We start from the raw sequence: 15,535 nt of genomic DNA on the forward strand, positions 1-15,535 counted from the left end.
GTTTCTCTGGGAAAATAAGTGACATGCAATTAAAAATAGTCCATATGGATGGTGGAAAATGGCCAGTCTGGAGATTTCCATACAGCTGAGTATGGAAAGAGTATGGTATGTACTCTGGGTATGCAGAGTAACATCCCAGCATAGATGGGGAGTCTGTTATCTCAGTTTGGAGGTGTTTGTGGAGGGTCTTCAACAAGACAGTCCTTGCGCTGTGGTGGGCTAAAACCCGAGGCTGGGTCAAACACCCCTCCTGCCCAGCGAGGAGCTTGGCTGCTGGGGGCGAGTACCCGTGTGGGCAGTGATGGCACAGCGGTGATTCAGGCAAAATGCTATTTCCACAGTTCTCTGAAACATCTGAAATAGCAAAATCTGTGTTGTTCTCAGCCCCTTTTTAGTCTCCCTGACTCTTACTCACTTCCTTTCAGATTTTTCTACTACTCAAATCTCACATCAGTTTCTAGATTAGGGGAAAACGCTGGAGATGATAAGCTTTCATTCTAAACCCACTTTTTTTGCCTTTTCTGTGACCTACGCTATTGCAGATGTTGGGGCAATGTTGGAAGTTTCCCCATAGCGGTGGGGCTGTGCCCACCACTCCCAAAGCCTGATGAAGGCTTTGCCCACCTCTGTTACCAGCTCTCCTCTGTACCAGGCACGTGGAGCAACCTCAAAACACAGTTTTAGATGTACTTTCCTGACGAATGCTGATGAAACAGGTGATAACGGGGCTCTGATGCTGAGGAACTGACACAGGAGCATCCAGCAGCTGAGGTGCATATCCCATCCGTCCTGGGTAAAAATTAACTGATGCTTCATCAACTTTCAACAGCAAGGCTTGCTCGGGAGGTATCTCATCCTGGCTTGAAGCAGAACGTTGGGTTGCCTCACACCGGGCTGATGTCCACCAGAAGATGAAATCAGCAGCAGGAGTTTTTTTCTCCACACCCTTAAGAGCATATTTTTGATAGTCTGTGCAAGCTTGTGATCGGACTCATTGTGCTTGAACTGTCCCAGCAATCTGTTTCAAGTCAGAACTAAGGGGGTTTTAATGATAGAAATACCCAGAGGAAGCGAAAGTGAACATCAGAGAAGCAAAGTATTCTGCAGGGGATTCTCTGCTTGCTTTAATTTTGTCTCAGCAAAACAGACTTGCATTTTAGCATAGTGCACCACAGCATTTATGATGACTAGCACTTTTTTTTTTTAAATTTTTCTTAGGAATTGTGGCTAGTGCAGCTACATTTGTTCAGCTTAGCCATTATGTCCTGAGTAATTTCACTTCTCCTTCTCATCACTTCTCAAACGATATGCAATTCCAATATATATAGAAATCATAATTGAAGCTTACAGAGTATTGTTTTGACCTGCAGATGTGTATTATACCCGGCTGAAAGCAAAGGTCATCTTGGCTGAGACCCTGTCTGAAAGCTGTTCTGTGCACTTGTAAATGATAGCTGGAGTACCCGTAATTATTGCAGCAAAATGCAGGTGTATTTTTTTTTTTTCCTCCTCTTTGTATTTGCCAGTGCTTTGGAGCATTTGTCTTCAGCAGTGATACTCCATGTGGAAGGAAGAGCATTAATAAACTTTATAGTAAGCATTTTATGAACTGTAGTATAGCTGTAAAAAGTAAGGAAATGCATTTAAAGTGTACCATAGCCTGACTTCCCCTGCAGCCGTTGTGAACCGTGTGTGGGTGCAGAGGCTCAGCGCTCCCAGTGCCACTGTTGACTCAAATAGCTCTCCCTCCTTGCAAAAATATTAATGAATTTTAAACCTGTGGGTGCCAAGTATTTTGTTCATAGGCACTTGAGGAACCTTTCTGCAGCCGCTTCTGTTGAGCCGTGAGCGTGGTCTTCGGTGGGAAGAGTGGGGCCGGGTGCCCCGGCAGCCGTGCCGGTGAGGTGCCTCTGCGTCGGCACCGGCTGCCAGCCAGCTGCCATTTTCTTAAATTTCAGACACTTTAGAGCCTTATTGGCTTGGTGGCCAGGCAGGAGCCCAGTGTGGGCAGCAAGGGCACATGCTGCCTTCCTCCAAAAAGCCCTCTGAGCAGGAGAGTGGCCGCAGCCTGTGCTTTGTGGAGTCTGCAGGCTTTGGGAAGCAGCAGTCTCCTATCATTCATTGATGTAATGCTGTAATCTACTGTGAAACCCTTATTCAAGGCCACATGTGGTTTAAAGTGGCAAGCGAGTAACGAACTTGAAGAATGGGACGTGACAAGTGATTTTACTTGATCATGAATATCCCGTTTCAGGATTGTGAGAATCTGGGGGAAAAATGCTTAGTTGCAAAACAGTTGCACGCGTGCTGACCGACTCCCAAAGCTGCAGCGTCTAGACAGAAAATACAGAAAAGCAGGTTGTGTCACTTAAATGTGATGTCTGAACCTGTTAGTTTGAAACGTATTCTGGAATAAAAATTATGCAAAATTAAATTAGTGTGACCTTGCTTTGCATTTGGAGGCTGAATATGCCCATCTTGTAAAGCCTAGTGCATTTATAACACTTCCCTTGGGGAAAATTACAGAGAGAAATGGAATGAGGTCTCTTCTAATTGAAAAGTGACAATGATTAGGAAGCCAAATACAAAATGTGTTGAGTATTTTTTTCTTGTTTTGTTGTGTGTGTGTTTTTAAGAATACCAGTAGAATTATAAATTATGTGCTTTGCAGTTTGGCTTGTTTTTCGTTCCCCAAAGGCTTTTTATTAGCATAGCAGCTGAATTGCACTTGTATAATAACGTATTAACTCAAAGTTTGGGTTTTTAATGATCTTTCTTCATTAGTTTGACTGAGCTGCTTGGATAAAATCTTACTGCATATATCCAGCTTTCCAGTGTGTTGGGGTTTTTTCCCCCTTCTGCAAACGAAGCCCATGAAGACAAGTTAAAACAAAGGGAGAGTTGGCAGAAACTTTGGTGCCTTGAGTGGGTATGAGTCTCTTGAAACTTGAAAAGCACAAATTGAGTGTGTGGGACTTTTTTTGGTTTGATTCTTATTTTATTTTTTCCAAAGGCCAGATTGGGCAACATGAGCGTTCTTGGGATTAAAGCTCGTCTCGGTGTACCTGATGTGTTTGCTCCTAGGCACTGCGAGGCTGTGCGGGTCCTCGCAGGCTGGGCTTGGGGTAGAGCAAAACTGAGGGCACTGTGTGCCCTCTGCTCTTCCTGAGCTCCTGCTGGTGTGGAGAGCAGAGGTTCCTGGTGGGTTTGGCCTCCTCATGTACACGTGCAGCATTGGGAAGAAGTGTTAGTTTCAGCAGCACCACCGAAGAAGACATGGGGGCAGATACATTTCTCGTGTATGAAACTGAAACGTTCGAGTGCTCGTCTGTGTTGCAGGACAAGGGTAGATGTGCTCTGCTGCAGTGATTGAGCTGTTTGCTTCCCTGTGCTAACGAAGGAGATCGGAGAAGAGCAAGGCCATTGGCATGAAAAGGCCAAAGTCCGAATGCGGGGAGCTGATCAGGTTTTATCGTTCAGACATGTTTCACCAAACCCGTTTACAGAATGTTAATTTGCAGCTTAATTGTTCTCCCTCCTCCCACAAAGCGAGATATTAAAATCCTTCTTCTATTGATAACACCAGTGTGACTGCTGTAACATTAGACTAGATTCCACATTAAAATAACCCAATTTAGAGTTTGAAGAGCAAGGCATGATGCGTGGCCGAACACTGCCTGCACCTCCTGGCCTCGCCCTGTGGTCCCTGCGGGGGTCCAGCCCGTCCAGATGACCAGCTCCAGGAGAACGTGGGAGGGAGAGACAGGGCAAGGAGGAGCGTCCCTGATGGAAAGCAGCGTCCCCTTCGTTCTGGTAATCATGCTGTGCCCTACTATTGCACCTCTTGGCAATAGTTTTGTAATACCCCAATTACAGGAGCCAGAACAAACAGCATTCAAGGCTGGATGGGGGTGGATGAGACGCTGGTGTGTTGTCCCAGATCCTGACGGAATTCCCACCCTTTCTTCTGCTTCAGGCTCTGCTCGTTATATGTCTGTTCGTGTGTCCAGGAAGCTTGGCTTAGGTTGTTTGTAAATGACACGTATCTTGTGTGTGTTCCTTCCTAGGAAGGAATTAGGGCAGTGCTTCCTGATGGCCAAAACTTCACCTGTGTCACCAAAGTACCGTGACCAATTTAGCAAGGTTTGGTTCACTTAAGGGACCTGTCGTCCTAGGAAAGGAACTTTCCTTTACAACTACTTTGGTCTTGTTTTTCTTCAGAAATACACCCTCTTTTAACTGAAAAGGAAGTTTTCCATCACTGGCCTTATTTATATTTTTTTCTTGTGTTTTCTTACCGTGGCCAAAGCACATGCTTCATTTTGAGGCTAAATTGACTCATCTTCTTAAAAACCTTGGTTGTTTTTTGTTTTGTTTTTTCTTTTCGGTAATGAAGTCTGCAAAAAGCGGGCTCTGCACCCGAGCTGGGTGGATGCTCCCCAGCCTGTGGGCTCTGCTGCCCACGTGTAGGTGAGGCAGAAGGGCTCTGGGTCAGTTCCCCCCTGGGGTCTGGCTCTTCGTGGGCGGCCTGGAGAGCACCCGGGGGAGCTGTGGGGCATCCTGTGCCTGGCTGGGGTGCTGGGGCTTCACCCTGCCGGTCGGGTGCTGGAGGTCAGCGGGGATGCTCTCAGTGCCTCTGGGTGCAGCTGGCACTAGGACATGCCTTTGGGCTATGTAGGGACGCTCTCCTACAAAGCGGGGATGACATGGGAAGAGACGTTGTGCCTTTTTTTTAATGGTTTTGCATCATCCTCTTTTCCCAGCCCTTTCAGTTTTGGTGTGTTTGTGCGTCTGGTTTGTCTGATTTGTGTTTAGAAGAAACAAGCTCCTGTTGCAGCCTGTTCCTCCAGCACAGGGCACCTGTGGCAGCTCTCGGGTCCAGTCATCTGTCATTCCCATGGGTGAGCTGTGCCGCTGCTTTGGGGCTGGATCAAAAATTGTTGGGAATATGTTTTTTTCCAGGCTCTTCCCTTCACAGTGGCATTCAGGCACCATGCCGGGGTTGCTGTGAAAGACCCAGAGCTCCTCTTTTAAGAAGATGCCTTTAGCTAAAAGGCATTTTTAAGGCAAAACTCCTTTGCAATGTTTGGCTTTTAATCCCTCTCTTCCCATCCCACGTGCAATCTTGTGGTGTAGAGGCAGCTGCATTTTAGGGGTGCTGTAAGTATACGGGCTCCAAGTCACTCATACATCTAACTTTAAGTGACAGAAGGCTCCTGCTTTCAAGGCATACTTCTGCTTTTTGAAGGTGGTGGGCAGAGCTGGTTAAGCATTTTGGGCAAAGGCAGAAATAGCTGCTGTTTAGCAGAATGAGCTCCGAGGTAACTGGCAGCACTCGCCACCTGGACTGTTTTCTTGACATTTATTTGCTTTTACTGGCACTTAAATGCCACCTGCCAGGAGAAAACTTTCCATACAAAAAACAAAATTAAATTTGCCTGACTCAGCAGAAGCCACCCCAGCTGGTATGAGCAGCGTGATGCTGCCCTTCGAGGCATGGTGGGTCTTCCTATGTATCTACAGATATATATGTGTGTGTGTCTGTATAGATAAAATACAGATGGTAGCACCCCTGATGGCTTAGGTAGGGCACAGCTTTCCAAAACTGGATTTTATAGTTGTCCCTACTGAGAAGCAAAGAAAGTTTCAATCCCCAGAACTATTGAATTTTGCTGGTCTGGCCCTTCCTTTACGATGAGCACTGGAGTTGCTGCTGCCTGGTCCTGGGCATGGTGAGCCCTGGGCGCTGTTGGCATGAGGGGACTTGGGGGGAGCGACCGAGTGGTTCGGGGATAGCCTCTGCTCTCTGGATGCCAAATGCATGGAAATAATGACCCCAGCGCTACATTTGCCTCCAGTACTCAATTTTCCTTAGCCTCAGAGAGATGTGAGGAATTATTTCCTTAGGAAATTTTAGGAGCGGCTTCTTACTGCCTCCTGCCAAGTGTCTCTGGAGTTAACCAGATAGTCTGTTGTTTGCTTGTTTGTTTGGAGGATTTTTGGCAGTTTTCCTTTATGCCAGTTCAAGCCACTCAAGCTGCCACTGTCAGCTGGCCGAGCCCTGAGCTGAGGGATATCTGGAGCTCTGGGACATGGCCCCCATGGGCAGCCACATTGCATTCATCTGGCATCTCACCGAAAAGCAGGAGGTATCCCCACCTGCACCCTGTGGCAGATGAGCTGGCGTCGGGGAGAGGGGGGTTGCCAACACCGGTGTCTGGAGCTCTGGGACGTGGCCCCCATGGGCAGCCACATTGCGTTCATCTGGCGTCTCACCGAAAAGCAGGAGGTATCCCCACTGCACCCTGTGGCAGATGAGCTGGTGTCGGGGAGAGGGGGGTTGCCAACACCGGTGCCTGTTGTGCTGTGCCGCGGGCTCCCCGTGCCACTGTCCGACCCGCGTGACAGAGGGGACGTGTGCCTGCTGCGAGGGTGTGCTGAAGAGGACTTCAGGAGGTCCTTTTTGGAGGAAGGAGTGGTCATGATGGGAAGACCACTGCAGAAATTTAGCTTGCATTTAGCTAAATTGTTTCATTAGGATGAACTATGCTGGTTTGCGGCTCCATGGCCCTGAGCGAGTCACGCAAGGCACCGAGATGCTGCTGGTTTTGTACCCAGGGGTGGGGGCATCCAGCACACTGCAGCTGGGAGGGCTTTGGGAAGCCCTGTCTGCATTGTAGCTTGGAAACACTCTGCTTTGTAGATCGTCTTTAAAGATCTTTAAGACGAGAGGAAATGGCCTCAAGTTGTGCCAGGGGAGGTTTAGATTGGATGTAAGGAAAAATTTCTTTACTGAAAGAGTGGTTAAACATTGGAACAGGCTGCCCAGGGAAGTGGTGGAGTCCCCATCCCTGGAGGTATTTAAAAGATGAGTAGATGAGGCGCTTAGGGACATGGTTTAGTGGGCATGGTGGTGTTGGGTTGACGGTTGGACTCGATGATCTTAGAGGTCCTTTCCAACCTCAATGATTCTATGATTCTATGAAATAGAATGAGTACACAGATAAGTTCTCCAGAACAGGTCACCCAACTCTTTGAGAGAAGTTGAAATGTTTATTTTCTATTTGCAGCAGTTCTAATTAATGTAATTAATGCAGTGAGATTTTCTCAGGGATTTCACAGAAAAAATATGTTTCTGCAGTTGGGACTTACCTAGGAAGCTCAGGAGCTGGAAACAAAAAGCCAGGGCAAGCAATGGAAGTGATGGGACAAGCACCACTCGGTTCTTTTGCTGCATGTGCAGATTGCTGGGTTTTGAAGTTGTGCTCATACCTTTGCTGGGTCTTGGTTGGTTACAGTGCTGTCATTCTCCTTGCCTCCCTCATAGTTTTCTTGGAGGCAGATCCTTGTTTGTTCCTTGGTAACAGACTGTACCTTGCAACTGGCTTCTTTAAGTTCCCAGATGAGCATGGATCCTGCAAATTCACTGTTAGCACACACTCTCCCTGAGGTCCTGTTGTACAGTTTCATTTTGCAGTTTGTCTTATCAGATATTTGTGATGGTTTAGTGGTGGTGGTGTTGGGTCAGTGGTTGGACTCGATGATCTTAGAGGTCTTTTCCAACCTTAATGATTCTATGATTCTATGATCCCTCCTAGAGACTCTTCTGTGGCACTGAAAGTGAATTAATGAGTTTTTTATTAAGTAAGTAGCTGAGCTCAAAGCATGTAGAGCACATGTAGGCATGAGAGCTTTATGGGGGAAGGATGCAGCGGTGTCACTGGCATCTCGGCAACTTTAGTTCTTGTGCTCAATTACATGCTGCTTTTTCTGGTGGCTTAAAGTCTGTCTGTCTCTCTTGCAGCGGAGTTGGAGTTTGTACAGATAATCATAATCGTGGTGGTGATGATGGTGATGGTGGTGGTGATCACATGTCTGCTGAACCACTACAAACTCTCTGCGCGATCCTTCATCAGCCGGCACAGCCAGGGGAGGCGGAGAGACGAGAACCTCTCATCAGTAAGTCACACCCTGCTCTTCCAACCCACGTCGTCCTGCGCTGTTTCCCAAATGATGTGACATTGGGGAAACATTAGAGCCAAAGGCACTCGTTTGGGTCGTGTTTGCCCACGTGCCACTTGGCACTGTGTGAAGAGACACCCTCCAGGTTGGGTCTTGGCATCATCTTCTGTCTCTCAGTTACTGATGGGTTGGGAGGGGTGGTGGTGTCCTTTTAGGGATGCCTCTGGCTCTTTAGGGTGCTGTATGTTGTAATATATGGACAGCCACAGCCTCTGCCTTTGCCCTGAGCTTTGCAATTCAGATGTTACATCAGTAAAGTAACTGCACGAGGCTGTTCTTGGTGTGTCCTGTTCCTGAAACCACCACGTACCCTCAGCTGGTTGGGGTACATATGCCTTGCCTTTAACAGCCCCAAACTATTGAGTCCTTTGGCGGCTCCAGCTGGAGAGTCTCAAATGACTGTATGAAAACTTACTGCCTGCCTTGAAGAGAATAGGACATCCCAAAAGACTTTCTCCAGTTTTCAGCAGTGGTGCTGCCATTACTGTGGTGGAGGGGTCAGAAAACACTTGTCAGCCTGACAAGCAGAAATCTTTCCAAGGGGATGCTCGAGAGGTTCCTTGTGTAACCCAGGCTCCCTGCTTCATAAAAGCCTGAGGAGAAACGTGTTAATTGTACCTCTGACGGTGACTTGAGGGGGAGCCCCTCCAGCCTCGAGGCAGATGTTGGTTTATGCAGTTTCCTCAAATGCAGCAGCTCAGAGAGACTTACAAGAACCTACAGGGAAAAGAGATCACATTTTCTTGGAAAGTGAGCATGTACTATTCACCACTGCCTACGTGGCTCTGTCTTCAGTGCAGAGATACCTTGTACTGATACTTTTTTTTTTTTTTAGTGTGCGCCCTGAAGGATCTTAAAGCTCTTTAAACGATAGGGCTTCCTCAAGGTCACTGCTTCGCGCCCTCTTCTCTGCAGGCTTCCAGGGCAGGCTGAGCACACCCGTGCTGCCTTGTGGTGGTCTGTGTGGGGCCGTGCTCTCTTGTATCAAATCCATGCTCACTGCAGGAAAAAGATCAGATACTGGGATTGCTTTCTTTTTTCTTTTTTTCTTTTTTTTTTTTTTTTGAGAGAGAGAGAGAGAGATATCTAATGTCTGCTATTAAGTCTTCAGTACAGCGCTGTTGAAGGCTGTCCAGCCAGCAGGCGCAGGCTGTCCCTCCGCTCTGTAGCTGCTCTTTTTGTCACACATTACATACAGCAGACGAAGGTCCCTTACTGGATGCTCTGTGCCAAAGTGAGGAAGACACCCCTTGGGAAGGAGAGCTGTGCAAATCCCAAGCTCAATTAAACCACCCTTCATTTTGTGGGCTGTGGAGTGTGTCTCCGGAGGGCACGGCAGTGAGCTCAGCTCGTGGTTGTTTGTCGATGCTGTGCAACAAGATCAAAGTGCCGGGAGTGCGTGATCCCACGTTAAACCAGCCGGTGCGAGGGTGGTGAGCGCTCAAGCACCTGCCTGCTTTGGGGATCAGAGCTAAACTCCCCACACGTATCCCGGCTCCTCCCGGAGTTACAGAAATCTTATGTCTCTTCTGACTGTCCTGTGCACCTGCTTCCAGCAGTAGCAGAATGTGGGCATCCGAGCACATGAATTATTAAAAATAGCAGAAAGATTGTTTTCCCATTTTCAGATTTTTTTACTGTTTTATCACGTCCAGAATGTTTTACTTGAACAATACCAAAATGTTTCATTTTACATTTTTCAAAGCAAATATCAGATCAAGCCTTTTTCATTTTAATACAGTAATTTCTGTTCTCTTAAGTGGCCTGTTTTCTATTTTCTTTAAAAAGAGGAAAGAAGGCTAACATGGAAAGAGAAGATAAAAACACATGGAGATTGAACCAAAATTTCAGGTTGAAACAAAAATTGTTGACTGTTTAAAAAATAATGCCTTTTCCCCCTTTTTTCTTTTTTTTTCTTCTTTAAAATCTTTTTCTTTTTTAAATTTCACCAGGCCAAAATTTCCAGCCACTTTTTGGCCCAGTCCCCACACCAAAACAGCCCTGTTACTTATTCAGCCTTCAGACGCATCAGCGATTAAATGGCTTTTCAGCAAAGGTTTACCTCCGTACCTCTGCTAGACCTCAGTGAGGATGCAGAGTCTTCAAACCCTTTCTCAGAGCTAAGGAGAGAAATGCAAATGTACCATTTGGGTTTTTTTTTTCCCCCTCTTTATAATTCTTCCCCTTCTCCCTGCTGCTGCCTGTGCTGCGAGTGCAGCGTTGATGGAGTGGCAGCCAAGCTTCCCTGTGATCCGAGCGCCCTCCTGACAGGACAGAGAAGCCCCTCGTGCTAAGCGGGAAGCTCGTTACAGTGGGATCAATCATAATAAAGACCTTAACGGTAGCTCCATTCGGATTCCGCACAGCATGTCTTTTCGTAGAAAACAGCTCCAGTCTAAACGAGCGCTGAAGGCTGGCAGGCAGAGGATACGCTGAACTGGATACCAGTTTATGTAACCCATTAAACTTGTGCTCAACTGGTGTCGGGCTTTTTAAATCCCAAACTTCATTTTGCTGTCGTGACCGCAGACAGGCACCAGAACTGCACACACGCTTTTCATCTTTTGAAATATTAAAGTAGTTCATCCCGTGGTCAGGATGCTGCTAGGTCTGCCAGAGTTGTCCTGTTTTTGCTGTTGTACCTCAGAAATTACAACTGAAGGAGAAATTAATTTCCCTAAAGGGTTTTTTAATGCGGTTCTTGCTAGCAAGGAATTCTCGTATTATGTCATGTGTTTCTCCATCACTGTTTTTGCTGAACTTAAACTCTGTCTCCTTACAACAAGTACCTTTATTTTTCCAGAACTAAGAATATTTAAGAAATGCTACTAAAAACTTTTTTGCAATAAGAATGGCACTGTCCATGCACCTTTGGAACAGTGATATCCTGCTCCCCCAAGAAAAAGTGGTATAAATGTAATCTCCAAGCATACCTTTGTCCCGTAAAATGGAAAATATAAGTCCTCCTGAAGGCTCAGAGACTTAATCTGTGCCATGCAGCTTTACAGAGAAAATTCTCTGACGTTACTAAAACAAGCGGTTCTATAAAAGTTGAAGATTGATCTCTAAAAAGGAATTTAAAAGTAATTTTAGGTTCTGCAGTGAGTCCTGGAATACTTGCGGAGGCTTTTACAGCCATATTGCTAAACAGACAGCAGAATCTCAGTTTTAGTTTCAGAAACCCATAGCTTTCTAGACTCAGCCATTGTTGAGATGAATTCAAGTCCTAAATATTCTGAAAATCAGAGGTGAGCGAGGAGAGCCCCGAGGACGAGGATTTACAGCGGTGATGCTCCCTCACGGGACAGCGCAGTTTTGCTTGGCTCAGTGGGGCTGTGTAGCCATCCCATGGCCAAAGTGCGAAGGCTAAAAGTATGTATGTTTTCTGTCTCTGAGGCTTTGTCCTCCTCTGACTACTGATTTCCAGCAATTTTAATCCCACTACTGAGTTTTTAGGAGAGATGAGCCGTTACCCAGATGGGCTTCACAGTAGTGTGTGAGACACAGGGTCGGTGGCGGTGAGCGTGCTTGTGGTCGGTCAGCTGTGGGCATGTAAGCGTGTCCAGGTCAAGCCCTGGAGTCCCGGGAGAATTGGTTAATAACAGCTGCAGAGATCCAGCTCCTCCAGCAAATGGGTCTCCTGTCTGCTCCTTATCTCTCTGCAGATCCCATTTTAATGGTGTTTCTACTGCTTTGCTACTCTTGCATCCGTGTGTTGCCCAGAGCATCGTTCCTGGACCTCATCTGTACAAATAGATGTGTTAATGTGTGAGCCAGAGCTTTTCTTCTAAACGCCTGGGTGGGATATTGGGTGGAGGCTTTGGGTGAGTGAGTACTTGGGGTAGGGTACGTTTTGGGTGAAGCAGCTCACGTAAGGGTGTGTACGTGCCCTCCCCATCGCCTGCCGCAGCGGGAAGCCCCAGCTGAGCGCGGCGATGCTCTGCACGCCGGGAAGCGCCGGGCTACAGCCGCCCTCGCAGGAGCCGGCTGACATCACTCCCGGGAAAGGGGGGAAGCAGATGGGATATTGCCATGGCACTGCCCACTGCCAAGTTAAATATAAAACATCTAGCAGAAGGCAGCGGGGTACTCACTGCTCAGGAAGTCTGCCACGGGGGCACGGCAAAGTAAACACAGTTTTCGGAGTGCTTCCCGCTCCTGCCCCCTGCTTTGGCGTCCTTCGGGATGAGGTGAAGGGCTGGCAGCGCATGTGGCAGCACTGGAAACCCCCCCTGTGCCCTTTGGTGTCAGCGCCGTGGCTGAGCGGGGGGTTAGAGGCGAGGATTTGATCTCTGGCAGATGCAGTGCCTCTTGGGTCTTTTGGCTGCTGGGGGAATTGGACTGTAGACTATCCCTGCAGGCAAGAAATACATGTAAAATGGACTAGACTAAACAGTTGATGCCTGTGTAAACAGTTGCATATTGAAGTCTCAAGGTCTGTATAAAACATGGCGTTGCATTGCTCGGGAAGGGCAATGCGGCACACAGCTCAACCAGCGCATTCATTAGCTGTAGCCGGGGAGGGTGCCGGTATTGCAACACTCAACCTCTGCTCCAAGGAGATGCTCCCTAAAAAACACGGAGAAGTGGGAAGAATCTGGGCTGTCTCATTTCCATACAAATCACTGTTTTCCTTGCACTGGCGACAGGACCGCCCTGAGGTTTATGTGCAGAGCTGAGCTTCAAAAACAGGAACCTGATGGGATTCTCTCCATATCTGATACCATGTGTGATGCCACAAGAGAAAATATATTCCAAAGTTGGGGAAAATAAGAAGGGAGGCAGGGGGAAGGAGGAGGGGGGGGGGATATACTGGGTGGCTTCTTCGGAGATTTTTAATGCGGTGCTGGTGCTGCGTTTCGGGCAGTCGGATGCATGTTGCGGGATGCCTGGGTGCCGAGGGTCCTGCCGCAGGGCTTGGGGCTGGCTCTGCCCATAGGGGCACCCCTGGTCTGTCTGCTCTCGGAGGCGCTTCTGGGAGGAGTGGAGATGCTGCTTACTGGGACAGCTGCAAAGGTATGCAGCAACATTTTCCCTTGCATGCTGCAGCCTGGTATGAGGCCAGATGTGCTTCACAGCTGGGCAAGGTCCAAGGAGCATCGGACAGGCAAAATCCCTTCTGACTTTATCAGCAAAGGTGTCCGTGGTGCTGCGGTACCGTTGCAGCTTTTTACAGGCTTTCACCGGGGCACCAGTCTGCCCGGACCGCCACCACGGTTATTATAGAAATAGGTATTTTCATAGTAGGAAAGCTTGTGGTTTGCTCGTCTGGAGAGCCCTGCTGCATAGTTTGGGCACGAGAATGGCCTTTGGATGGGACACCTTAAAGGGAAAAAGGGGAAAAAGAAACACCTTTGGCATTTTCTTCCACTGGCGGTAAATACTTCTGCCTGTGCCTGACTTGCTAGTGCCAGAACTGGAGATTCACCTGCAAGGAGCTGAGAAGTGCCAGCTATTCCAGGTTGTAATTATGAGCCTCTGGCTTGGTTTCCTCCAGCCCTGCCTGCCAGAGTTGCTATATGTGAATATTAACAATATTTAAATATTTTAGTTCGTAAGGCAAAAGTGTCTAGGGTGAACTGTTTATGCTCAGGGTATCACCAGCAAATGGGAATAACCTTTGTTTGTTTGTTTTGATCATGAATTGTAAACTGATCTCATGGTTTGGGGGAAACTGGCTTGTGGCTTTATCATGCCTGGGGTTGTGGGCACCTGGGTTCACATTGCAGGACCAGGGTGATGCTTGCAGTATAAGGAAGCCTCCAGACCACAGTTCCTCAGTCTGCTTAAGCCAAGGACCACTTAGCCTTTTGGGGCAAAAATACTCTAGAACCATCCTGTTGCTACAGATTTCTTTTTTTTTTTTAGCCAAATCAAAATTAGGCTTAACATTTGGTTATTCACTTATTATCTTTATTTTCCCATGATTTCCTTGATTGTGTGCATCAGAATGTGGGTGTGAGGGGGTTTTTTTGGTTTGTGGGTTTTTTTTAAATCTTGTCATTATTTCATGGAGCATTTTCTGATGTCTTGTGAATCACCCGCGGCTCATGGATCACAAATTGAAAAATACTCCTCTGGCATGTTTGAACCAGGGACAGAAACACGCTGGGTGGGTGTGGGCGGGAAGGGGGAAGTCTGTAAATGGGAGAGCGTTGTTTGCTGGTGTCATTCTCATCATTCATTCTGCAAGTGATCTATTAAATGTAAATGGAGGTGAAAATGGAGGGAAATTTTAATCAGAAGTGTTGTTTTCAGTGGTAATATGCTAATAGCCTTAGCATTACCCATGTGATACCCAGCATATATGATAGCAGCTAATACCCCTACTAGAGCTGGTTGCCTGCTTAGAAGAGGGTGCGTGCTGTGTGTTGCTGCAGCCGGGGCAGGAACGCGTTGGCAGCAGCAGCAGCAGCAGCATCTTACCTGGGCTCTGGCGCAGGGTGAAACCTGGCACGAGCCATTCGCAGAAGGAGCTTAACCACTGCTGGCAGTCAGACTCACTCTGCACTCTCTTGTCCTTTCCAATGCAGGAGGGAAGCCTGTGGCCTTCGGAAAGCACCGTGTCGGGGAATGGAATAACAGAGGTGAGGGCGACGCGGGTGCGGGTGCCGCTGCCTTTCCCGCTCTCCCAGGATGCAGCGTCTCACGCTTTTCGCCCTCTTTCTCTCTTTTTCTCCCTTTCAGCAGCAAATCTACACCCCGAGACCCAGCGACCGCCTGGCAGTGCCATCCTTTCTGCAGAGGGACCGCTTTAACAGATTCCAGCCAACCTACCCCTACATGCAGCACGAGATCGACCTGCCGCCCACCATCTCGCTGTCAGACGGCGAGGAGCCCCCCCCGTACCAGGGACCCTGCACGCTGCAGCTGCGAGACCCCGAGCAGCAAATGGAGCTCAACAGAGAGTCGGTCCGGGCCCCCCCCAACAGAACCATCTTCGACAGTGACTTGATAGATAACTCCGTGTACGGGGGGCCGTGCCCCCCCAGCAGTAACTCTGGCATCAGCGCGACCTGCTATGGGAGCAATGGTAGGATGGAGGGACCGCCGCCGACGTACAGCGAGGTGATAGGGCACTACCCCGGGTCGACGTTTTACCAGCACCAGCAGAACAACAATGGGATGCCCTCCATCTTGGAGGGCAGCAGACTCCATCATTCACAAATCAATGGCCTTGAGAGCACAACCGCGTGGAACAAAGAGAAAGAGAAACAAAAAGGGCACCCCTTTTAAAAAAAAAAAAAAAAAAAAAAAAAGGGGACCCCAAAAAGGAGAAAAGGAAAAAAAAGAAAAAAGCAAGAAAGTAAATGAAACACTCTGCACTTCTCGTTAAAAGAAAAAGGAGAGAGAGAGAGAGAGTTGAGGAAGATGAGCAAAGAAAAAAAAAAAAGCCCTTCCCCATCTCTCCATGTATAAATATTTACTTGTTATGTCTGGTCTGAATGCACAAGCCTACCAAGCTTGCAAAAACATTTCTTTATTGAGCTTTGTCTAGACGTTTAAAAAGGAA

The 15,535-nt window shown here is 47.8% G+C and overlaps 1 protein-coding gene across 1 annotated transcript; it reads left to right on the plus strand.

The window, feature by feature from the left end:
- The first annotated feature begins 7,809 nt into the window (after positions 1-7,809).
- Positions 7,810-15,258, plus strand: PMEPA1 (prostate transmembrane protein, androgen induced 1). The gene is made up of 3 exons (XM_009274044.2): positions 7,810-7,959; positions 14,556-14,609; positions 14,710-15,258. The coding sequence occupies exons 1-3, from the start codon at positions 7,846-7,848 to the stop codon at positions 15,256-15,258; spliced, it is 717 nt and encodes a 238-aa protein (XP_009272319.1). The 5' UTR covers positions 7,810-7,845.
- Positions 15,259-15,535: the final 277 nt, after the last annotated feature.

This window comes from Aptenodytes forsteri, unplaced genomic scaffold (assembly GCF_000699145.1).
Source record: "Aptenodytes forsteri isolate BGI_AS27 unplaced genomic scaffold, ASM69914v1 Scaffold159, whole genome shotgun sequence".
Taxonomy (NCBI): domain Eukaryota; kingdom Metazoa; phylum Chordata; class Aves; order Sphenisciformes; family Spheniscidae; genus Aptenodytes; species Aptenodytes forsteri.